General features: G+C 35.2%; 1 protein-coding gene across 1 annotated transcript in view; it reads left to right on the top strand.

Moving 5' to 3' along the window:
* Nucleotides 1–229: 229 nt before the first annotated feature.
* The window catches only part of SDHAF3 (succinate dehydrogenase complex assembly factor 3), a 77,692-nt gene continuing 51,556 nt past the window's right edge, over nucleotides 230–26,365 (top strand). Inside the window, exon 1 of the mRNA XM_017668179.3 lies at nucleotides 230–534. Coding sequence (XP_017523668.3) covers nucleotides 361–534 — 174 coding nt within the window. The 5' untranslated portion in view covers nucleotides 230–360. The remainder of the gene's footprint in view (nucleotides 535–26,365) is intronic.

Below are 26,365 nucleotides of genomic sequence, written 5' to 3'. Positions count from 1 at the left end.
GAAGCTTTTTCAGTCCTTTAACAGGGGGGAAGAGGGTGGGAGGAATGGAAAAACTGCTGGTGAGGGGAGACAACTGGCCTGCGACAGACCTCTGGAGGGCGCCTCTCTGAGCAGCCTCGAGCAGGCCCCGCGCAGGCGCGACTCCATGAAAGCCAAGCCCCTCCAGGAGAGGGACCCGCCCCCGCCCCGCCCATTTCCCGCCCGCCGCCGCAGCCCGGGTTTCCGGAAGGTCCTGATTTTAGGGTCGGACCAAACCGGATGAAGATCGCACGGGCTCGCGGTCAGTAATAACCGGCTTCTAAGTGGGGCGGGCACGCTCGGATCCTTTGCGCAGGCGCAGCCTGGGGTCCCCGTGGCGGTATGCTGTTTCAGCACGTCTCGCGTGTCCGCTCCTTGTATCGGCGCATCTTGCTGCTGCACCGGGTCCTGCCCCCGGACCTCAAAGCTCTTGGTGATCAGTACGTGAAGGACGAATTTAGGAAACACAAGACCGTTGGTTCTGACGAGGCCCATCGTTTCTTGCAGGAGTGGGAGGCAAGTGACTGCCCAGTTTTCTTTGCTCCAGACCTTTGGTGTCCCTCAGATGTGTCCCGGTTTGTAGCTGTAGGAGACACGCATCCCCGGGCCCCACGCAGAGATACACGCCGCGGTAGCCTGTTCCGTCTGAGTTAAGCAGCGCAAAGCTGCTCAAGCCATACTTTGCAAAGTTACTTGCCGAACCTGTCTATTCCCATCGGTTCCCCGAGGAGAGCCGAACAAGTTACAGGAGCGTCTCCAGTTCACTTCAGCTTTTTGAGCTCCTGCCCATGCCGGGCGCTCGAGGGGCGAGGATGGGAGGTTACAGAATTGAATAAATCAGCGTCAGGTGCTCAAAGAGCTTACTGATTTAGCAGCTTTTTGTCCCGTCTAGTGCTTTGCAAGTAGCCCATTAATAAATTGATGTTTTTTTTTCATTACTTGGTTTTCAGCAAAGAGGCCGGTTTCCATAATTTATATTTATTTAATCTCATTGTTTTTAGTTGAGTCTTAATGTCCTCAGTTGACACAGAAATGACGTAAAACTGTGGCAGACGACCTGCGGTGAATGAGAAAAATGCCGGTCAATTAAGTCCAGTGAAAGTTGGTTTCTCTGGTGTCTCCAGTCTCCTTCCTTTTTGTTACATTGCTCAGCATCATTGCCCTAAATCTTAAGCAGACACATGTGTTAAGGCTTAGCCCTTTGACTTTTTCCCTTTTTTTTTTTTTTTGAGTGGAGGAAAAAGATATACAGAGTATTTCGTAGGGTTGGGGGCCCTGCGTGATTGCCCCTAGTTCTGATTTGCAAATACTGAGAAACGAATAGAATTGGAGATTAAAGCTAAGTCTCTAATATTTGAAAGCACCAAGGCAGTGTTGGTGTAAGAACAGAGGTAAGTAATTCTACAGCCTGCAAATTTGTTGGCTGAGGAGGAGATGACTGAAGTCTGTTTTTCAAAAAATCATAAAGGCCATGGTTAGGGTGAACAGAGAACTTTTTCACTGAATCTCAGAATTCTTGATTGTAGAATCACTGGAGAGTGACATTAGGACAATGGTAAAATTTTGAATTTCCTAGAAATTGTGTGTATTTATTGTAATTAGCCTGCAGGGAGCCTGGAAAGTTTAATTTTTTAAAATGCAGCCTGCATTCTTTTAATATGGTAACTTGGTGCTGGATCCAGAAGTGGATCCAAATTCAGATCCTAGCATTTATTAAATATCAGATCACTTAATTTGTCCTCATCTTACTTGCTTATCTGTAAAATAAAATAGTGCTTACCATATGCATCTCAAATTAGTGTATTTGTAAATGTATTTAAAAGCACTTTGTAAATTGTTAGCTGCAGTGAAACTAGCTCATTAGGGGAACAGAATGAACTCAGAGTAAATTGATAATGGGCTGGAGCCTACACAGAGGCATTAAAAAAAACCTGGGTAAATAAAAAAATGTGATGATCAGCCTAGAAAGCTTGATATTGGGAATTCATTTTTTAAAACTCTCTTGAAATTTAGACTTACAGAAGAATTACAGAGACAGTACAGAGTTCCCATACATCCTACACTCAGCTGTCCCAAGTGTTAACATTTTATATAAGCATGGTGCAATCAAAACTAAGAAATTAACATTGCTACAGTGCTATTAACTATAGACTTCAGTCACATTTTGCTAGTATTTCCATTCATGTTCTTATTTCCCAGGATCCAAGCCATAATTCCACATTGCATTTAGTCATCCCATCTATTTAATTTCCTCTTGTCTATGATAGTTCCTTAATCTTTTCTTATCACTCATGTCCTTGACATGTTAGTAAGTTATTTTGTGTTGGTAAGTTATTTTGTACACTGTCAGTTTGGGTTTGTCTGATGTCTTCTCATGATCAGATTGCTGCTGTGCATTATCAGGAAGGATACCACAGGGTGATGCACCGTTCTCACATCCTACAGAGGGCGTATGATACTGATGTGACTTATTACTGGTGCTTTTAGCTGTGATCACTTGGTTAAGGTGAAACCTGCCAGGTTTCTCCACTGTAAAGGTACTGTATCCCCTTTTGAAGTTATATTTTGGGGGAGTTGCAGTGAGGCTGTATAAATATCCTGTTCTCTATAAACTTGTGCCAGCTAATTTTCACACTCATTGATGCCTCTTGCCATTGTGTTCTGATGGTGATTTTCTATTTCCCTTATTCCTTCTGAATTTATTAGTTGGAGTATTTCTGTATAGAAGATTTGTCTCATCTCTCCCACTATTGATCTAGATTTTTACTCATTTCTTGGAATGAAGAAAAGGATATTTGGTGCGACGAGGACCCTGTAGTTAATGAGTGGGAGGCTGGGTAAAGAAGTTTAAACCTAGTGAGCTGACTATTTGGATAAAGTAAAACTTCTCATTGCAAGGAAGCTCAGTCTAAGTCTGGGAGTTAGAAGGAATAGGGTAGTTCTACCAAGAGAGCTAGTTTTCCCTATCCAAGAATGAGGGCAAGAGATTCTAATGGCTTGGAGGGGAGAAGAAGCTTGGCTAGCGCTGTGACAGTGGAGGGTGATGTCCTTCAGCCTTTGAAGTCTTTTTTCCCCCCATATGGTCTTCAGAACATCTAATTTATGGTTAGATAAATACTTGATGCTGCTAGTTATGGCATGGATTTCTATTTTTTGGTTAATGATGATTACATACTTGGCACATGGTATCTGAGTATTACTAGCTTGATGCTTATGTTTATACCAAGCTAATTGAGAGTAATACAATTGTGGACTTAACCATGTTATATGGAGTTTGGTCTCTGAGATTCTCACTTCTAAAATTACTTATGAACTTGAATGGAGTCTGAATTTGTTTTAATATAAAGGGCAAAGTTGAGTATGGGTACTACTGGAGAAAAAAAAGGGAACAAATGTCAGCGGCCCCAGTGAAAGGAGAGTGCTCTCTTCCCTCTGTGACCACCCAAAACTGTGGCAAATATTAGAGGGCATTCAGCTTGGGTAGTTTCTGTTGATTGATCATTTGGGGAAAGATAGGAGGAAAGTATTTCATTTTATCATGAGGATAAAAATGTGAAGGTGTATTTGCAGAGTAAATAGTGAATTTATGTAATTTCTTACCATTAGAGAAACTATGTAAGTTCAGGAAGAGATGTTGAGAATCTGTTAAGGGAGAATGTTCCATGACTGGTTGGTAAAATATCCATTGTAATCTTACTTCCAAGTCTTTTAGGAATCAACTGTTAGAAATGGAATTGAGGCTGGGTGTATCAGGGGTCTTACTTATTATGACATTTTTAAAAGTTCTAACTATGTTCAGTTTTGAGTTTCTTTAACAGTATAATTAGGGTAGGATGGTATTTTGTTGTTTTCATGATTGTAGTCTTATTTGGACTTCATTTTGTTGCTTTTGAACATCTGGTGTAGTTTGTATTTTAGCTTGCCGGAGAAAAGGACTGAGTTACTTCTGTGTTTAGCAAGTGATCGTATGTTCAGGGGATGCCTGAAGTAGGAGGAAGTCATTTGGGAACTTCTCAGTTGTACTGTTTATTCTGCATGTTACTCGATGTAGGTTTTCTTTTTTTTTTGATGGTTTGTTGAATGGCAGTGTATCCCACGAGTATGTTTTTTATATTAAGGTTTACCTTTTAGAAAATTTTAGCCATAGTGTGCTCCTTAATTAATGGCCGAAAAAGGGATAAAGGAAAGGATATGAAACTGTATTCTTGGAAAATAAAATGTTTCCTTTTTTCCATTTCTAAAGAATTTGGATATTTTTAGTGAAGCATTTTAATATTTTTATTTAGGAATATTTACATTTTATTGGCATCATGAGATGTGTTATAACAATACTTATGTTTTAAGGTAACTAAAGGTGCTTTAAAAAATCATAATTTGATCAGCATTTCATACTATATTATGGGAACATAGAGATATATTCCTTTTATTTAAATGATCTAAAATTTATTTGAATTTGTAGATTTAAAATAATGGTAATAGCATGACAATGTGCTAATGGTTATGGTTCTAAAACATCTGGATCTGTTTGTAGGGGTGTGTGTGTTGTATGTATACATGCACACCATCTTAAACATTTGAAGTTTTTGCAAAGAATTTAAGAAAAAGTGATTATATATGTGTAATATTAACTTACTGGTTTTACTTTTGTGAAATGCATTATCGTTGCTTAACAAGAACAAATGTCTAAAATGTTACACACAAAGGATTAGAAAGTGAGCTTCAAATTGCTTTAGTAATCTTAGTTAAGTAACTAAATGCATTTAAACTAAAAAATCAAAGTAATATATGCACATGGTTAAAAAATGAGATAGTGTATAAGAAGTTGCTCTTATAGAACAACACATAAATTCTTTTCCTTAATTTGTTCTTCTGGGACATTTTTCATTTTGTTTTGGTCTCTTCATGTTTCAAATGTCTTGTGAATTTTGGTTATCTGTGCATATTTACGAGTAAAGCAAGAAGGACCACCTGAGAATTCTGCATATAGGTAGGCTTGTTGATTGGAAAATTACTTTTAGGGTTACAGAATTTCAGTTTATCTCCCTTGGATTTGCTTCTCACTCTTGACTTGGTTACCTACCTGCTGCTTGTGTTGAGTTGGTCCTGGCAGTGTGGCTTTATCTACAGGTATATTCTCTGCCTTGTATTTGAGGTTGTGGCTCCCTCTGTCTATGCTGTTTTATAAGTTAACTCCTCTACTACCTGCTTTCCATCTTGAGAAATTTGTGGAAATCTCTCGGCAACTAATGGCTCCATTCGTGTTCTCTTAGTCACGATGGGTTACTCCTTTTTAGAATGCCTTGACTGTCAGTTCAGGGGAGTTTTAGAAGGGAGAGAAGTAAGAATAAATGCCTGTGATGTCTCCCATCTGTCATCTTGAACTGGAAATCCTCAGTTCTTTAATTTTAAAGAGGAAGAAACTCAGGCCTGCAGAAGTAAAATGACACACAGCTAGGTAGGATAAAAATCTTGTGCTCTTACCTCATGAAAGTCTAGTAAAGATTTTGGAAACTAAGGTTTGTAAAAAATGTTTAACTTTTGCAGTGTAAAATTACTATTGATTTTTTTTCTTTGAATTTTGCTTGTTTGCTTGCTACAATTTATTTGTATTATTTGCTTCCTACATTTTTTTTTCTTTACTTTCCCTAAGGGAAAGGGGAGCCTCTTAATTATGTTTTTATCATCTATACCTCTAGCACAAAAAACAAATATTTAAGTATGTTTAAGTAATGATTTATTGTTATGTTTATTAGCTAAAGATGCTAATCACCACACATTTCTCTCTGATTTTTTTCAGTAATGAAATGTACTAGTCAGGCACATGCATGTTTTCTGTGTAATTTTTGGAAGAGTTTTTTCGGCCTCAGTTGTTTATTAGGGAAGTAATGTTTTATCCTGGAAATTAGGGGTGGACCAAAAAGTTCTCTTTTACCTCTAAGATATGATAAGGAGATAAGCTTAAACTATATCAGATGGCTTAGTTTTTCATTGGCACCACTGATTTTTCTCTTTAGTCTTTTCTGTTATCTTTAGGGTTGTGTGTTACTGTAGTAACAGAATAGGTAATAGAAGTACAGTACATTTTATTTGTTATTGTAATAGTTACAATTAACATAAAATTAATAATTTCTGAATTAAAAAATAGTTAAAAAGGCCAATAGAATATATTTAGGATTAATATAATATGTGATTGGTTACATTAATATAAAAACTTATTTAGCTTGGATAAAAGTAAAAAGCATCCAGATTGGAAAGAAAGAAAACTATTCACATATATGATATGATTATCTATCTGATAGAATATAATAAAAAAAATTACTAAAATTAATGTCAGTTTAGCAAGGTTGTATGATACATGATCAATATACAGAAATTAACTTTTCCTTTTCTTTTAAGCTATCGTGGGTATACAATCATATTGATTTCAAATACACAACACAGTGGTTCAGCATCACCCGTATTATCACGTCTTCAGCCCCTCCAGTGTGCTCACTGTCCATCAATGTCATAAGATGTTACAGAATCATTAACTGTATTCTCTGTGCTGTATTATCGTCCTTGTGACCAGTCTATATTGTGATTGTGAATTATTGTGCCCCTTAGCCCCCTTCTTCCTTCCCCAAACCCTGCCCAACTTCCCCTTTGGGAACCACTAGTCCCTTCTTGGTGTCTATAAGTCTACTACTATTTTGTTCCTTCTGTTTTGTTTTGTTTTTTTATTCCATAAACAAGTGAAATCATTTGGTATTTATCTTTCTCCACCTGGCTTATTTCACTTAGCTTAATACTCTCTAGGTCCATCCATGTTGTCACAAATGGCAGGATTTCTTTTTTATGGCTGAATACTATTCCATGGCTTGTATGTATCACATCTTTATCCATTCATCTGTTGATAGACACCTTGGTTGCTTATATATCCTGGCTATTATAAATAATGTGGCAATAAATATAGGGGTGTATGTATCTTTTTTGAATCAGAGATTTTGTTTTCTTTGGGAAATTCCCAGAAGTGGAATTTTGGGACCATATGGTATTTCTATTTTTAGTTTTTTGAGGATTTAATATTTTTTTATTTTATTTTATTTCTGGCACCTTCTTTCTGTCAAAGCATTATTGTTGTACTCATTATTTTATTAATGTGTTAATAGATTAAGCTACCTAATTTGTCTTCTGGACCTTAGAGAATTCAGGTACTTCTCACTGTGTGTTGATTTAATTAGCTTAATTCCAAAGAGAGGATTATATTTATCTTATTTACAAGTTCTCCTAAATCACTAGAACTTGAAACATTTCTAAAATAAATTATATTTTGATTACTAAACTCTCGAACACTAAAACATTTGTGCTTTATTTCAGTAGATTTTAATTATATATATTATTTTCCTTCATAAAACATTTCATTCTTGTAAACACAAAAGAAATAGAATGTTGCCTATTATATGTTTAAGTAGCAAAAGTTTCTGGGCTTTGGTGCAGTGATTCTTCACTTTGCTGAAGATGAAGAGCTCTACAGTTTGTTTAAAAACTATCCTATTGAATAAAGAAAATCCATATACTTCCTCCCTTACAAACTAAGAATGGCAGCAGATGGTATGGCAGATACATAAGTCTATGCAGAAATAACTGCAACAATATAGGCATGCAGCATCAGTGAATCTAGCTGCATGGCACATACCCTAAACTATCTCCCTCCAAAAGGCATCTTATTCACTGCCTCACGCTTTCCAGCATGGGCCTCAATAGTTTACTTTATAAGCTACAGATATGTAAATTAATAACAGCATTCCTAGCCAATAACCATAGTTAACACCACTTTTTAAAAAATTCCATGGACATCTTAATGCCTTTACAAGGCTAAAAGCAAGATGCACAGAGTGAGAAAACCTCATTTAAAAATATTTGGAAATATGCACAATTTTGATACAGCTTCAGGGTGCTTATAATACCCTTGGATACTTGTAAATCACTTAAAATTTCTAGGGCATTTTTAGAGACTGCAGTATGATCATATTCCAATTTTGTGATTAGATCTGATGAGGACAGTGACTCCTCAGAGAGGTACATTATGGTGTTTTCCCTATTTGGGAGTTCACGTGGAGATAGAGATTCAGTTTATTTCTTCTTTCTCCTCTCTTCCTCAGACTACTTCTGTTCCTCCTTCTGTCTGCCATCCTCTTCGCCTTCCTCCTCTTCCTTTTCTTCAGGCAATAAGCTGTCTCCTTTGTTGCCTATTATATGTTTAAGAAGCATTTTGAGTAGCAATTTGAGCGTCAAAAAAAATGGTAATAAATTATATCACACTGAATTAAAAAAGCAATTTTTGAGCCTATGGGGATGAGAGAGCGGGGAAGAAGATGGAGGAGAAGGAGGAGGAAGATGAGGAGAAGCAGGAGGAGGCGGAGGCGGAGGAGACCAAATTTTCCTGAGTTGGCTAAATCCTTTCCCTATTTCTCCTTCAGCTTCACTACCTTACTGTAAATCCGCTTTTTTCCTGTCAGATTACTCCACACCTGTTTTGTCTTTAGGGGAGATACTGGGGTTTGATCTTAGGGTGGAACTCTGAGCAGAACAGGAAGTCAGCCAATAATAGCTATTTGAGGCTATTAGGATCCTTCCTACTTCCCTTAGTTGGTCCATAATGTTCCATTTCCAGATCATCAAATTTGGATTTCCTTTTCCCAGACATTGTCTTCTGCATTTCAGAACATTTCTTAGAAAACTGCATAAGAAAAACAAAACGAACTGTACGCCTATGGGGATCTCTGGATTTTTCTTCTTTCGTACTTCTGTCTTACTTGCACGCAACAGGCAAAGCAAACTCTGCCCTTTTGCTTATTGGATCACCTTTAGCCAAATTGATTTTACTGTTTGCTTGTCTCTGCGTATAATTTTAAAGAAGAATCTGGTGGTTTCATGACTATTATAGGATAGTTTTAAAAGTATATATTAGAGAACTATTAAGATATGCATTTCTGTGCCATATTCAGCTATTGTGTTTAATCTGTTAGTTTTACCTGCTAGATTTGTCAGTCTGTTGGGACAAAAATGGTAAGAATAGAAGTTTGTGAAGGTTTTTACATTTTTAACTACTTTTATACCATAGGTGTATTTCTGAAAAGTTTTTTTTCAAATTTTTATAAATTTGAAATTTCAAATTGATATAAAATTGGTATTTCAAATAAAATAAATTGCTTTTTTTTCAAAATTTTACTTTTAAGTACACTGGCAAATTTACTCTTAAAGGAATTCTTTTGTGAATCCTTTGCAAAGTGAATAGTCAGCCATAATCTGTTGCTTTGTGTGAACCTGTATTTGCATGCATCAGATTTTTTAAAAATAGGATATGTCTACAAATGTCAATACATGCATCTAAAAAGAAGAATTTAATTTCTATTTGATGCAAAGAACAAATTCAGATTTGGCATTTTTGGTAAGTAAGATGCACCAGATTATTTTAGTTCTATTATTTTCAACTAAATGCTATCAAAATATACTTGCTCTACATTTTAAATTAAGGGGGTGGCAAAAGGTTATGTATGAAGATTAAACTACAGTACATTTAAACTGTATTTTCTTAAATTACAGTATATATTTTAAAACTGTATTTTCTCAAATAGTTACAGGGCTAGTGTAAAGTTATACAAAGCTTTAAAGGTATTTATAGTTTTAACTTTTCTTTCTTAAAAGCATAACTAGAATTCCAAGTCTTAGTGATTTGTTTTTTTTTACAAATTTTGCTTTATCTAAGTCTGTTATAGAAGTTATAGAAGTAGATTTATTTGTTGCTTTTAATTATAATATATTTGTTAATTTTCTACATTAGTGTGATTATACTGAGCAGTTTATTGCTCTGCTTAATACTTTGAAGGTACTAATGATGATTCATTTTTCTTTTAGTTACTGCAGTGTTAACCAGAATTAACCATAAATATTTAGTCTATAATATAGCCTAAATACGGTAGGTTTATAGTGAAAAAATAGAATAAAATGTAATTGCCATTGTGTAATATTTTAACTATACTATGATTAAATAGACTTTTTCTGCAGGGCTGTTTGGGAGCCTAACTACTATTGTAACATTGTTTGTCTGGGAAAGTATATACAAATTAAAACTGAGAGCATTGGACACTTGGCCCCATGTCTCATATCCTCTGCACAGCTTACTAGATAGTCAAAGGAGAATTCTCATGATTCGACATGGGTACTCTAAGATCCCATGGAAAGTAAAGTCCTTCCTTGATAACTGAGGAAGAAATCAGTGGATTAGGGAACCTTGGAACATAATGTCCTAGGATCTAGAAGAAATACCTCTTCTAATATAAATAGAGCTAATAATTTGTTTTGTCCATGGCCTTAATAAGTTGAGTGTCAGGGATAATCCAGAGGACATAATTAAAGTCAAAAACTGGAAAGGAAGCTTAGTGTCAGGAGCAGAGGTTTCAGCAACAAGTTCCAGGTGGAACATGGAGAAATTGTTCCAAATGTAGGCCATGCACTGTGTGAGGATGCCAGGGACGATCCCAACTGAGTTCATTTGTTCACTCATTCATTCAGTGCCTACTATGTTTGAGGTGATACAGAAATTAATACATGGTCAGTGTTTTTAAAGAGTTTTAAGTTGCTGCAGGTGTCTGTTTAAGACAGTATGAGACTCATTGGGCCTAAAACAATAGTGGTTAAGTTTTTTGGTCTTTTTAGCAGTGGGGTAAATGATGAGCAATATGAACATAGTAGGACAACTTCTCTTTCCCTTAGCCATTAAATTTATGATTAGGCATTTCTCTTCCCAGTGTTGACTGTTCCTTCATAAGGCTCCATTCCATTGGGTTTTGAAGATCTTTCTATCTTTGAGGTTCTTTTTAAATTATAGTTACCCCTATGAGAGATTCTATTTTAAACTTGTCAGCTAACACTCTAATTATGACATTCATTAACCTGCAGCCACTTACTCTGTGACCTTTGATAATTTGATTAACAACTCCAAGCCTCAGATTCCTCATCAGTAAAATGGAGATTCCAACAGTACTTGTCTCTAAGGTTAAGGATTAAATAAGATATATATGCATAGTAGTTGTCTTGTACATAGTGAGTTCTCAATAAATGTTAGCTATTTTAGCTCTCTTTTGCTCTCTATTTTGGGTAAGAAGGGTATTGATAGGAAGGAGGCACGATTTCCAGGGAAGAGCCTTGGAGATGCTGAAAACAAATTTTGTTACTTCATTACTCTTAATTCTTCCATATCTGATTGGTTGCCAGATCCTCTTGATTCAGTTTCTTTTTTCCATATCAGAACTCTGACCGGTTGCCTCCATTTCCATTACCTCTGGATGTTTGTAGTAGTTTCATAAATAATCTTGCCTTATTCTCTTTTAACTGTCAGTTTATAAAACACAACTTTGATCATATCATTGCCCTTGTGAGAAACTATCACTGTTTTCCCACTGACCACCTCTCTTTAACCTGGAATTCAAAACTGCAAAATCTGGCTGGGCTATATTTCTCCTACCTTATGTCTCAATATTCTTTGCCTTGTATCCTATGTTCCAATCATATTCAGCTGAGCATTGTTCTCTGAATGTGGCCATAATTGTTTTAATTCTCACTATTCATTTGGATTGAATCTTTTTCTGTCTTTTTCTGCATGGCCAAATCCTAAAATATTTTCAAAACAGCTCCAGTCCTTTTCTGTCAACTCTCTTTTGATTAATTCTTCCAGTAAAAAGCAAAACTATGTCTTTTAATTTCCTAAAACATCATTTTGCGTTTTTGTTTTAGTACCTAGTGCTTTCTATATCATATTATAGTAATTGGTGTACATCCTTTTTGGCACTAGTAGATTAGTTCCTTGAGGACAAAAACTATTGTTTTACCTATCTTTATGTACTTTAAAGCCCTTATAACAGTATGTTACTTATAATAGATAGTAAATTTTGTGTATTATTTCCAAAAGAAAAATGTATGATTATTTTTTGGATGAAGACCAGACATGCTAATGTCCACAGCTGGATAGAAAGTTAACCAATAAAATGTGTAAATTGTAGCCTTTATAAGAATTAGTAATTTAAGCAAAGGCTTTTTTACTCTGATTATGGGAATTCTTACATTGTGTTTCATACATAGATGAGACTTCAGTGTTATATTTCATTGGGTGCTAGGCTTATTCCAATCACTTTAATTCACATTTTTATCTAAATATACTGTCAGGTCAATAGGCATGTGACTGTATGAATAGCTGGCTCGGTTTTTAATTACTATTATTATTGTTGCTAAAGCTTTTGGTCTTTATAAAACTTACATCAGGCAATTGTGGTTACTAATTATTCAGTATAAATTAAAGTAGCTTTATATTAGTTTCTTTTTCCATTTAATATAGTGCCTAAGTTTGGGGAGAGATAAGGAAAGAGTATTTAAGGAATTTATGATCACAAACCGGGAGAGACCTAGGATAGCCATAACTGCCAAGAGTTTTTACAAACAAAAAAGTTGAGTGTCTGTCATGTAGTTCCCTTAAGCTACAAGGAACAGCTTGGTTTTTCAGGAAGAAGAGGGAAGCTAAAAGCAACTGTGCATGATCATTTTTACTAGATTCTTAGAACATTTACCTTGTTTACAACTAGATTCATCCTTTGTAATATTAGGAAACAAAATACTCAAGATACTGCGATTTTTTGTGTGAGTGTAATTTCAGAAATTTCCACGTGATGGCAGAAGATCCTTATATCTGGAAAGACTAGACATTCAGAAAACTTCAATTTTATCTGAAAGAGTATTTGTCTTTTCCAATTTCAACTAGTAGTTTTCATGTTTGTATCATCTGATGCAGATATGTTGTTGCCATTTAAAAATTTTTAATGTTTTCACTAATTTTAAAATGGAATCAATATTTTTTCCTCTGTAATTTTAACCCATTTTAAAGGTTTTATGGGTTTCTCCTAAACAGTATTTTGAATAACTGTTTTGATAAGTGTCTTTTGTCTTAATAAATCAGTTTACAGGAAATTGAGTGCGGTTATTTGGTATTGATAAATGTATGAAAACCAGTAAGTATGCAGACTTTTTTTTGACACTCAGAAATTAAGAAATTGATTGAACATACATTCTTTATTTTTAAGTGAGTAATAGATATTGTTGACGTTTTGGGAAATCTAAAGGGACAAAATGAAATAAGATCATCCACAATTCTGATTACTACACATTCAGCTTACATTCTTTTGTGTTAATTTGCCTGGGATTTTGAGTGGCCATCTCATGCTCTCTTTACAGTTTTGTTTCTTGCCTCCTTTCTCTGTCACTGTGGAAATCCCAGAATTTCTCTGAAAATTTTCCTGTCTTAACTTAAGAAATTCATTCATTCTGTACATATTTATCAAATGCTTACCATGTTTCATATAACACCCTTGACACTGATAGTTCACAGTGGTAAAAAAAAAAAAAAATCACCAGCTATAATCTTTGTTTTCTGGAGTTCACCATCTTGCAGAGGAAATAGCTGCCAACTTACATTATTGTGTTTGTGATTCTAATTAAAACAGTATAGTTTTCATAACATTTTAAATAAGAGTATGTAACTTTTGTATTAAGTGGAGTAGATTCATTGTGCCAGTATGAATTATATTAATGAAAACCTAAAAAAGATCAAAGTAAAGGTTTGGAAATTTTGTGGAAACTTTAGTAGGCCAAGAATTTATTTTTTGAACACTAGATGGTAGAATATCTAGTTAAAAAAAGAGGGGAAATAACATGACATTTTTTACCTTTAGTTGGTAATATCTGGCCTTTTCCAATGTACAGATGTTTTCTCTTCCATTTTGTCAATTTGATTGTGTAATTTATTGTCGAAACTGGGACACTCGGGAGTAAAGCACTAAAATAAAATCAGACAACACACAAACATATATATTTGAAATGTATATCTATTGACTTATTATTCATTTGGTTTATTTATTGATAGAACTATAAAAGTTCTTTATGAAAAATTTTAAAAAATAAGTTTTCAAAATATACAAATTATAGATGTCTGTTTACTTCAAAGCAAAAAAAACCTTTTATAGTGATTATGTGAACATTACAAAACAAACAGAATAATTACTCTTGTGATATTTAATGTATTTTCTTTTTTTTGGTTGTTTCTCTCTGAATACTGTGCCACTTTTTTTCTGAAGAATATAGTTTTTGTAATACAGTTTTGTTATTTAAAGTTGTCTTAAAATTTTTTCAAAGTTCCATTTAATGATTAATAGATTTATTGACTTCTTTAATTGAGGAAACCATCTTTTGATAGATGTTGAGATATCAAAGGAGCTCAGGGTAAATTCTACTCAATGGAGGATATTCTCAAATTAGTATTTCTTGTACTGAAATATGTAAATAATATAAGCCTAAATATTCTAACTGGTACTATCTTTTAGTCTCCATCTAGAGTAACTTTCTTTGACAAATATTTTTATAAGATAAAGCTTGTGAGATAAATTGTCTTTTGAATGTTGTGCCAAATTCGAATGTTCTAAACTACTGGGCCTTTTCAATTATGTCTATGTTGGTATAAATATAAGTACATCCACTTATAAACAGGAGCTCCTTCAAAAGATTGTTCCCAAAAGTTTAGGTATGCAATGATAGAATTTCAGAATCAAATTTTATATACTATCTGTGCTCTTAAATTTTAATTTCTTGTTTCAGTAGCAGTAAATTTGTCTTGTTTATAAGCTTAGTTTTTAAAACATGCTATTTGTTGAGTTAAAAGCTTAAACTTTCTGTCTCTTTAATTAAGAATTCCTACTGATTTGAACAAAATGCAATCAAAATTTAAGGGATTCGTTTACAAGAGTTCAATATCATTGTTGGACACTCATATTGCTTTACAAGTTAGGTTTATTTTTTCTTTTTTTTATTAAGGTATCATTGATATACACTCTTATGAAAGTTTCACAAGAAAAACAATGTGGTTATTAGATTCACCCTTATTATCGAGTCCCCCCCCGCTGCATACCCCATTGCAGTCACTGTCCATCAGTGCAGTAAGATGCCACAGAGTCCCTCTTTGTCTTCTCTGAGCTACACTGTCTTCCTCGTGACCCCCCACACAACATGTGCACCAATCATGATACCCAACAATCCCCTTCTCCCTCCCTCCCCACCTGCCCTCCCTTACCCCTCCCCTTTGGTAAGCGCTAGTCCCTTCTTGGAGTCTGTGAGTCTGCTGCTATTTTGTTCCTTCAGTTTTGCTTCATTGTTATACTCCACAAATGAGGGAAATCATTTGGTATTTGTCTTTCCCCACCTGACTTATTTCACTGAGCATAATATCCTCCAGCTCCATCCATGTTGTTGCAAATGGTAGAATTTGTTTCTTTCTTATGGCTGAAGAGTAATCCATTGTGTACATGTACCACATCTTCTTTATTCATTCATCTATTGATGGACACTTAGGTTGCTTCCATATCTTGGCTATTGTAAATCATGCTGCAATAAACATAGGGGTGAATATGTCTTTGAATCTGAGAAGAAGTTTTCTTTGGGTAAATTCCTAGGAGTGGGATTCCCAGGTCAAATGGTATTTCTGTTTTTAGTTTTTTGAGGAACCTCCATATTGCTTTCCACAATGGTTAAACTAGTTTACATTCCCACCAGCAGTGTAGGAGGGTTCCTCTTTCTCCACATCCTCACCAGCATTTGTTGTTGTTTGTCTTTTCTATGTTGGCCATCCTAACTGGTGTGAGGTGCTATCTCATTGTGGTTTTAATTTGCATTTCCCTGATAATTAGTGATGTGGAGCATCTTTTCATATGCCTGTTGGCCATCTGAATGTCTTCTTTGGAAGAGTATCTGTTAAGATCCTCTGCCCATTTTTTAATTGGATTATTTGCATTTTGTTTGTTGAGATGTGTGAGCTCTTTATATATTTTGGATGTCAACCCCTTATCAGATATATCATTTATGAATATATTCTCCCATACTGTAAGTTGTCTTTTTGTTCTATTGATGGTATCCCTTGCTGTACAGAAACTTTTCGGCTTGATATAGTCCCACTTGTTCATTTTTGCTTTTGTTTCCCTTGCTGGGGAGATATGTTCATGAAGAAGTTGCTCATGTTTATGTCCAAGAGATTTTTGCCTATGTTTTTTTCTAAGAGTTCTTTGGTTTCACAACTTACATTCAGGTCTTTGATCCATTTTGAGTTTACTTTTGTATATGGGGTTAGATCCAGTTTCATTCTCTTACATGTATCTGTCCAGTTTTGTCAACACCAGCTGTTGAAGAGACTGTCATTTCCCCATTGTATATTCATGGCTCCTTTATCATATATTAATTGACCACGTATGTTTGGGTTAATATCTGGACTCTCTGTTCTGTTCCACTGGTCTGTGGGTCTGTTCTTGTGCCAGTACCAAATTGTCTTGATTACTGTGGCTTTGTAATAGAGCTTGAAGTTTGGAAATGAGGCCCCCCTGCTTTATTCTTCGTTCTCAGGATTGCTTTGGCTATTCAGGGTCTTTTATGGTTCCATATGAATTTTAGAACTATTTGTTCCAGTTGTAGAATGCTGTTCGTATTTTGATAGGGATTGCATTGAATCTGTAGATTGCTTTAGGCAGGATGGCCATTTTGACAATATTAATTCTTCCTATCCATGAACACAGGATGTGTTTCCATTTATTGGTATATTCTTTAATTTCTCTCATGAGTGTGTTGTAATTTTCAGAGTATATGTCTTTCACTTCCTTGGTTAGGTTTATTCCTAGGTATTTTATTCTTTTTGATGCAATTGTGAATGGAATTGTTTTCCTGATTTCTCTTTCTGCTAGTTCATCGTTAGTGTATAGGAATGCAACAGATTTCTGTCTATTAATTTTGTATCCTGCAACTTTGCTGAATTCAGATACTAGAGCTAGTAGTTTTGGAATGGATTCTTTAGGGCTTTTTATGTACAATATCATGTCATCTGCAAACAGGGACAGTTTAACTTCTTCCTTACCAATCTGGATGCCTTTTATTTCTTTGTGTTGTCTGCTTGCCATGCCTAGGACCTCCAGAATTATGTTGAACAAAAATGGGGAGAGTGGGCATCCTTGTCTTGTTCCCGATCTTAAAGGAAAAGCTTTCAGCTTCTTGCTGTTAAGTATAATGTTGGCTGTGGGTTTGTCATATATGGCCTTTATTATGTTGAGGTACTTGCCCTCTATACCCATTTTGTTGAGAGTTTTTATCATGAATGGATGTTGAATTTTGTTGAATGCTTTTTCAGCATCTATGGAGATGATCATGTGGTTTTTGTTCTTTTTGTTGATGTAGTGGATGATGTTGATGGATTTTCGAATATCGTACCATCCTTGCATCCCTAGAATAAGTCCTACTTGATCATGATGGATGATCTTTTGATGTATTTTTGAATTTTGTTTGCTAATATTTTGATGAGTATTTTTCCATCTATATTCATCAGGGATATTGGTCTGTAATTTTCTTTTTTTGTGGTGTCTTTGCTTTGTTTTGATATTAGAGTGATTGGCCTCACAGAATGAGTTTGGAAGTATTCCTTCTTTTTCAACTTTTTGGAAAACTTTTAGGAGGGTAGGTATTAGGTCCTCAGTAAATGTTTGATAAAATTCAGCAGTGAAACCATCTGGGACAGGAATTTTGTTTTTAGGTAGTATTTTGATTACCATTTCAATTTTGTTGCAGGTAATTGGTCTGTTCAGATTTTGTTTCTTCCTGGTTCAGCCTTGAAAGGTTGTATTTTTCTAGAAGGTTGTCCATTTCTTTTAGGTTATCCAGTTTGTTAGCATATAATTTTTCATAGTATTCTCTCATAATTCTTTGTATTTCTGTGGTGTCCATGGTGACTTTTCCTTTCTCACCTTTCTCATTTCTGATTCTGTTTATGTGTGTAGACTCCTTTTTTCTTGATAAGTCTAGCTTACAAGTTAGTTTTTAAAAAGCTCCAGTATTTCTAAAATCTGTAGATGATTGGTAGGACAGGGAAAGTTCATATACTCAAGTGGAAGTGTTGCATTCTGTGTCATCCTGGTCAAAAAAAATTTTTGGATTTTTCTTAATTGGGTAAACTTCAGATTTTTTAAAAAGTGTCAATCTTGACAATAGAGTCTGTTTTATTAGTAAACAGTCACAGTTTGGGCACAGTTATAAATTATGTACATACCACAACCAATTCCAATTACCTTTCTTCTCAGAAGAGTCTCTAAATTTAATACCTTGTTTCTTTGGCACTCAGTTTCACCAAAGTTTATAGTTGTTTTATTATAATAAAAACTTTTATCCCTAATGCTATATTTTTTAAAAAACAATTTATAGTGGCACTCACAATCATGTCACATGTTTCACTTTTAAGAGAGTATGAATTTCTAATAGCTTTACTTAGATTTTATCAGGAAGATACAGAAATCAAGCTATTGATTTTATGATTTCTATTTGAATTATCTGATATCACTGATAAAAAGCTAACATACTTAACTTTTTGCAAAGCTGGTCTTTTGCTAATAGTTTAACAACTATTGCTGTTTATATTGCATAAAATAATCTGGAGTAAAGAGGAGTAGAATTAATTCAGATGATTAATGATTTGATCTAATTGAAAAAAATGATTCTCAGTATAATGTAGAAACATTATCTGTAGCTATATATGTTAACTTGTCTCCATGTAAAGTCTTCTCAAAATGATTCAAAATAACTTTTAAAGTAGATATTGATGCTTAAGCAGTGAATTTGTGTCTTGCCATATGGCCAGTGATACTGATGATATAGTGTTGCTGTTAAATATTTATCAAATTTCTTTTAGAAATGGAAATTTTGTTTCATGTTTTATTCGAGATTTTCTTTCTTTTTTTTTTTTTTTAGCTTACTGGTGCCAAGAGAGTTTATGCCAAAATAAAAGAGCATTATCAAAAAATAAGTAGTTGTAGATTTATACCATATGTTAAATGACAAAACCCCTAGTAGGGTCAAACTCTATAACACTGTGTTTATTCTCTATATACTCTGTTTCTTTTATGTATTTTACATGTCTCTAACCTATAATTTTCCACATTTCCTACTGAGCTTGCTGAATGGCAGCTTTGTATATTTGGCTGAAGCACAGACCAAAGTACAACTGCCTGATAGACTAAGTTGCTGGTAAGAGAAGTAGAGTCAAGTACTTACTTGAGTGTTCTATTCTAGACTAGAAGGAATTGTACACCTGGAACCTCATGTCTGCTGCACTTGCTTTATCAGTCAGGCCTTGCATGCTGTCCTTAAAAGGAATTTGTTAGCTCTACTGTATCAGGAAGGTGGGTAGTAGAGACACAGGTTATTAATAGTCAACTTCCAGATTTAGCATCTGATTAAACTGAGAGCTTGTCTATGGTGCATCTCTCACACTACTAGGCCTAGACTATGGCAGAAGCTGGAAGTAAAAAATGGAGGTATGCCAGTACCATCCCAACTATCTTAATGCATCTTCTATTACTTTGGTATAAAGGGAAAAAATTCAGGACAAATTTTAAACTGGATGAAATGTCAAAACAGTAGTAATAAACCAAGGCAATTCTATACCAATCAGGATGTATGGTGGTTACACTTTTATACTTTTGTCCACTTTAAGTTTATCTTAAGCTTAAATATAAAAAAATATATATATATATTTGTGAATTTAAATACAAAATGTTCTGTAAATATAAAATGTAAACTTAAAAATATAGCAATAGTTTTGGTGGGGAAGTGGTGAATTATAGTTTTATGAATGAGATTGAATTTAGTCAAGATATTTAGTTCTTCAAAATAGCAGCAGACTCACAGACTCCAAGAAGGGACTAGTGGTTACCAAAGGGGAGGGGTGGGGGAGGGCACGGGGGGAGGGAAGGAGAAGGGGATTGTTGGGTATCATGATTGGTGCACATGGTGTGTGGGGGGTCATGGGGAAAACAGCGTAGCTCAGAGAAGACAGAGGGACTCTATGGCATCTTACTGCACTGATGGACAGTGACTGCAATGCGGTATGGGGAGGGACTCGATAATAAGGGTGAATGTAATAACCACATTGTTTTTCTTGTGAAACCTTCATAATAGTGTATATCAATGATACCTTAATAAAAAAAAAGACATTTAGTTCTTGACTCTATCCACTAATTTGCTTTATCACATTTGTCTTGTTTCATAGTTTATTTGTTCCTTAATTTTTCTTTCAAACAGAAATTTGCTTTGACCCATTTGGTAGGAAGTCCTAGATGAACGAATTAGACCTGGCAAGACATTTGGGTCTTACAGAAATAAATCTAAACCAAAAAGAATTATTGGCCATGTAAAGTAAAAACTTAGGACTGCCAACATAGCATTATTAAGATATACCAATGAAAATGTTCCACTGAGCTTAAGGGCACAACTGGCTTTGTGAAGGAACTTGTACCTGGGATGCTCAGTTTATATATATTTGTAGCTAATCTCGAAGTTCAAGTCTGTGCCAGGGTACAGACTCATGGGAGACTATATCTATATGGCCTGTAATTTGTGTTGACTGCAGTCGTCTTCTACCTAAAGACCTCTAGAAAATTGGCTCCCTTTATCCCTCTTCCCTTCATTTTTGAGTGTCTGTTCAAAGAAGTTCAATTTGGCCTTTGACAAAGATTCTCTCCTGGACCAAATTTTAGTCAAGTTCCCCTGAGCTCTACTGGACCCCATCCTTGGGCATGTCTTACAAAAACCCATGTTTAGCAAGAATCCTGGCAAGTTGGTTTAGCCAGAATCTCCACCATTGATATCTAGTCACCCTTGATAGGTGGATCAGGTTTCTATCCTCCACCGTCTCCCAGGTAGTATCTGATCACCCTGGCCTGCCTTTAGCAAGAATCCTATTAGGTCAATTTAGCAAAGAATTACCCTACTCTTAATAATTCTGTAGATTGACCTCTAGACCCTACTTCTTAGTTATAAATATCCACTTGTGTTCAGAATTGAGCCTTATCTTTTTTCCTACTGCAGAAATGTCCATTGTATTATCACAGAAGTTCTGAATATAGTCTACCTTACCACTTTAATGAGTGTCATGAATAATTTTTTCTTTAACACCTTGTTCTAACCCTTTACTTCTTGAAGGCATTTTGTGTTTCTGAGGCTGGCTATTTTGTTTTTTAGGATGGCTAGTTAACCTGGTTCACATCTAAATAGGTTGGATTTTCTGTGTGCGTGTGTGTGTTTAACTCGTCAATTAAAACTAAAATCACTATGAAAGTGCAAGGGGGAGAAAATACACTCATAATTGAAAGACATATCTTCAGCCACTATTTCCTTAGGGTATGTAGACTTGTATGTTTTAGGTTTTCTACCATACTATGGGTGCCAAATTCTAGTATTCTTTAATTTTGGTTTCTTTTGATTGCCTTACTAACTCCTATCTTGTTGAACTCTTCCAACAGCTTTTTGCATTTTAGTAGGCTTTAAATTTGCACATTTCCTGAAGTGTACCAGTTTTACTTAAATGAAGATCTCTTAACATGTCAATGTTTTTAAAATTCTGGTAACCCATTTATTCCTTTTCAACTGTAGTATCTTTTTGCATGATCAGTTTCTAATGATAATTTGTGTAAATGTTCATTTTAAAAGAGATATGTATGTATGTATGTATGTATGTATGTATGTATGTATGTATGGGGAGATTACTGGGAAGGAATTTCCTGCCGTCTTGTTATCCATTTTGACCCCCCTTTATGCCAGTGGACTATAATGGTTTATAGCTATCATTTATTAAAAAACATGTGTAATGGGTTTTAATAAAATTGATCATATGTTCTTTAACAAGTATTTATTTTATATGTATTAGGTTCATGGCTTTGTTTAATACATGATTTGGGTATCAGAAACGAGGATGTAGAATAGGTAAGAAAACTACAGCAATGATACAGGCACTTGTATTTGTTTAGTGTCAGGAGCTGTGTGGTCACAAGTCCAACCGCAGGCCCAGTGGGGTGATTTGCAGTGGGAAGGTGCTCAAGAGACCAAAGGAAAGACCTGGACAGGTCATATAACGCATGAGGGTTTACTGGGACTTACATACAGGGAGTCCAGAAGCAGCCAGCTGGACAAGGCTGTGAACTGTGACTGTGGACAGGCAGAGAACAGCTTATATGGAGGAGGAGACAAAGACTACGTGTGTGTGCCGGGGTGAGGGGACAATGACTACATGCTATGTTAGGAGGGATCTTTCTGGTGCCACTAGCTCCCCAAGGAACAAAACCTTGGTCAGGGGGGTCTGCCTACCGATAAGATGTTTCCGTAGATAAGGTGGGCCTGGATTTGGCCAGACGCAGGCCGTTAGCATACCCTATACTTAGCAAACTGCTGAAAGGAGGGGGCCCTGTGGACACATGGTTATTCTGGGACAAAAGGTTACAAGTAGGCAGTGCTTATCACCACCAGAGTATACATCTTAAGATCTGAAAGTGGAAGTTCAGAGTGATATGGTCAAAAATACGGTATTGTTAGGTCTTGTAGTTTATGGGCAGTTATTGGGTGACTTAATGTAAGATCTTTCACTTTTTGTAAAATATCTTTTTCCTCATACTTTTCTAACAAAATTTCCATAATAGAAATAATAATGTTTTCTGTCATCCCTCCATCTGAAAATGGTTTCTTTTTTTGTGCAAGAATCTAAGCTGTTTCATAGCTGGTTAAAGTTACAAGCTCAGATCCTGTTAAAAATTGTTTAAATTTTCTTTTATTAGGCATGTAATTCTGATTTTCAGAGACTAATCAGTTTTTTTAACTTCAGAGAAGAAATGTCTTGTCAAATGAACTAAAAATGTTTCTTAATATTGTCCATTTAATATTAACTTTAGAATATTTTTAAATGACTGGTACAATCAGGAGGGGAAACCACACAGTGAGTTGGAAAGTTTAACAAATAATTAGTAACTATAACAGGAAATTGGAACAGAACTCTGATGACCAGGAGTAACATAAAGGGAAGCAAAGGAGCAGCCACTGCCTGTGGCCCTGAGACAGGGTGCACAACATCAGGTCCCCATTGCCCAGACAAGCTCCAAGCTTTGTTCGGAGGGCATAGCCCTAGCTCATGGGATGGCAGGGAAGTTGCTGTGTGCCATGATGGTGGAACATGCCAGACATCTGCCATTTGGAACTTGCTAGAAATTAGCACCTAAGGGTGCTGAGGAAAGCTGTTTACAGGGAGGAATCTCACTGGAGACATCTGAGAGAGGGATGACTAGGGGAGCTGTTGGCCGATGGTTGTCACTGGCTACTGGGCAGTGCAGGAGCCAGGAGTGCTCCAGGTTTTGCTGTGTGGAGCAAAACCATCTCCTCCTGCAGTGTCTCTCCCCTATCCTCTACTGAAAAAACTTAACATTGTGCCAGCTGGCAAAGAAAAAATATTTAAAGGTCTCAGGTCCATTTCCTAGAGCAGGCTTTGGGTGAATTGGGAGCTGAAATTAACAGTCAGCTATAAATTAAAAGTCAGCCCCAAAACAGCCTTCTCATTTTGCTCTGCTCTAGTAAATTGCAATTGTCATTCATCATGAAATTTGTAATACCTTCTTCCAGTCATTTTTTTTTTTTTTTATGTTTTGGTCATAGGTTTTGCATCTACTCAATTCTACATCAATACTATGCCTTTCTTTTAAATTTAAAAAGTCTGTATTGTATTTTTGAGCTTAGAAAATAAATGTAGTTATAATTAAAAAAATAGGTATTTTGACCTAACTACTGGTTAATAGGTATTGCTGTAAGTCATGCTGTCTTGCATAATGTATTCTGATGCACATTACATAGTGCCTTGAAAACATCATTTGAGCTGAATCAATTTATTGACACTAGCAATATTGGTAATATGCTTGGTACAATACTAGAAGTAATGCTTGTACTCCCCTCTCCCTAGTACAGTACAGTAATGTCTTGCAAAATGCAGCAATTAAAGTGAAATGTTGCCTATTGAAACAGTTAAGTTGTATTTACTGGAAGATATTTTACCCTGGTTTAGTTTTTCTTTTTTAAACTTTGAATTCATTGTAGTTTCATAGGAAGTTGCAAAGAAATATACAGGGGGTCTTACTTTTTTCCCAATGTTACTGTCTTGTATAACTACAGTACAATATTAAAACCAAGTAATTGGCATTGTCTATAATCCAGAGAGCTTATTTGTATTTCACTAATTATAAATGCATGGGTAGTTTGTGTAAGCACAACCTCAGTAAAGATACAGATTTGTACCATCACTATCAGGCTTTCTTTTGTTACTCCTTTATAGCCACACTTACCTCACACTACCCCATCCCTAACCCCTAGTGGCCACTAATCTGATCTCTGTCCCTGAAATTTTGTTGTTCAAGGTGTTACATAAATGGACTCATATAGGATTTTTTTTTGAGATTTTTTTTTTTCCCCTTAGTATAATTCCCTTGAGATTCATCCAAATTGCTTTGGGTATCAGCAAAGCAATTTTTAAAACTCTGAGTAGTATTTCATGGTACAGATATACCACATTTGGTTTAGCCATTGTTAAACCACTGTCCATTGAAGGACATTTAGGTAGCTTTATTTTTTAATAAAACAGTTATGAACATTTGCATATAAGCTCCTATATGAAATGTCTTATTTTTTTCTGGAATCAATCTCTAAGAGTGCAGTTGCTGGGTTGTATGGTAAGTCCATTTGAAAAGAATTCCCAAACTATATTCCAGAATGACTGTGCCATTTTTACATAGCTACCTATATGTATAAAATAGACAGTTTTTCTACATCCTCACCAGCATTTTTGTCACTTTATTTTAGCCATTTTGATAGTTGTCCAGCAACATCTCATTGTGTCTTAATTTAGTGACTAATGATGGTGAAAGTATTTTCATGTGCTTACTTGCCATCTGCAAGTTGTCTTTGATGAAATGTCTGTTCATGCCTTTTGTCCTTTTCCTAATTGAATTTTTTCTATTGAGTTTTGAGAATTCTTTATATTTTCTAGATTAATCTTTTGTCAGATTTATGTGGTTTGCACATACTTCTTATGGTCTGTAGATTGTTTTTCTTCCTCTCCACAGGGTGTCTTTTTGAGCAACAGTGTTAAATTTTGATGAAATCCAATTTATCATTTTTTGCCTTCTATGGATCATGTATTTGGTGTCATGTCTTAAGAACTCTTTACCTACTCCTAGTTCCTGAAGATTTGCTCCTAGATTTTTTTTCTGGAGGTTTTATAGTTTTACATTTAACATTTCCAGTGATCCATTTTGAATTAACTTTTGCATATGGTGTGAGGTTTGGCTCACAGTTTATTTTTTCTTGGCCTATGGATATCTGTTGCTTAAGCACCATTTGTTGAAAAGCTATTTATCTTCTATTGAATTGCTTTTGCACCTTACTTAAAAAATCTGGTATGTTTATGTGAGTCTATTTCTGGGCTCTCTATTCTGTTCCACTGCTCTGTGTGTTCATAGACCCACCACACTATCTTGTTGGCTGTAGCTATATAGTTAAATCCTAACGTCAGTAAGAGTGATTCTTCTCACTTTATTGTTTTTTCCACATTGGCTGTTCTAGGGCTTTTCTTTTTCCATATACATTTTAGGATAAACTTGTCTATGTGTGTAAAAAAACTTCTGAGCTTTTGATAGGAATTGTTTTAAACTTGGGAAGATCAACTTGAAGATATTGATATCTTTATGCTGAACTGGTTCATTTTTTCAATTTAAATGAAATAAATTGAAGAATTCATATTCTCAGCTATCCTATTTCAAATGCTGAGTAGTCACCTTGGCTTGTGACTACTCCATTGGGCAGTGTAATTCTAGACTCCTATGCCTACTGGTCCCTTAGAACACCATCCTATTTAGCTCTACCAACTTCATGTTCTTTTAGACTCACTTGGATGGCACCTTTTCCTAGCTGCTGTCTCTGCCCTGTATGTCATTTCTCAGACCAGGTGCTCCCATTGAACTCTTGTGTTCATTTCTATTCATAGTAATTATTATGCACTCTTTCCTCTTCACATTACATTGTGTGAAGTACACAATTACCTTTTCACTTGTCTGCTTCATCACTAAATTACAAGCTGCTTTGAATCAGAAATTGTGTGATTATTCTTGTATGTCTAGCACCTGACATTTAGTGTGTGCTCAATAAATAACTGGTGATGTACGAACACTAGTGTCAAATCTAATTAATTATCTTATACAGTTGTGGTCACTAAACTCTTTGGGTATATATTGATTATGTGTGTGTACATATATATTTATATATATTTTATAAATTCTGAACAGGTCTTATCAGTAGCTAATATCTGGAGAATAACACATTTAGGGCAAAGCATTCATCATTAACAACAGTGGATATAAATTTGTATTTCAAGTGGACT

The sequence above is a fragment of the Manis javanica genome, chromosome 6 (genome assembly GCF_040802235.1).
Source record: "Manis javanica isolate MJ-LG chromosome 6, MJ_LKY, whole genome shotgun sequence".
In the NCBI taxonomy this organism is placed as follows: Eukaryota; Metazoa; Chordata; class Mammalia; order Pholidota; family Manidae; genus Manis; species Manis javanica.
This window is presented reverse-complemented; position numbering and strand designations above follow the sequence as displayed.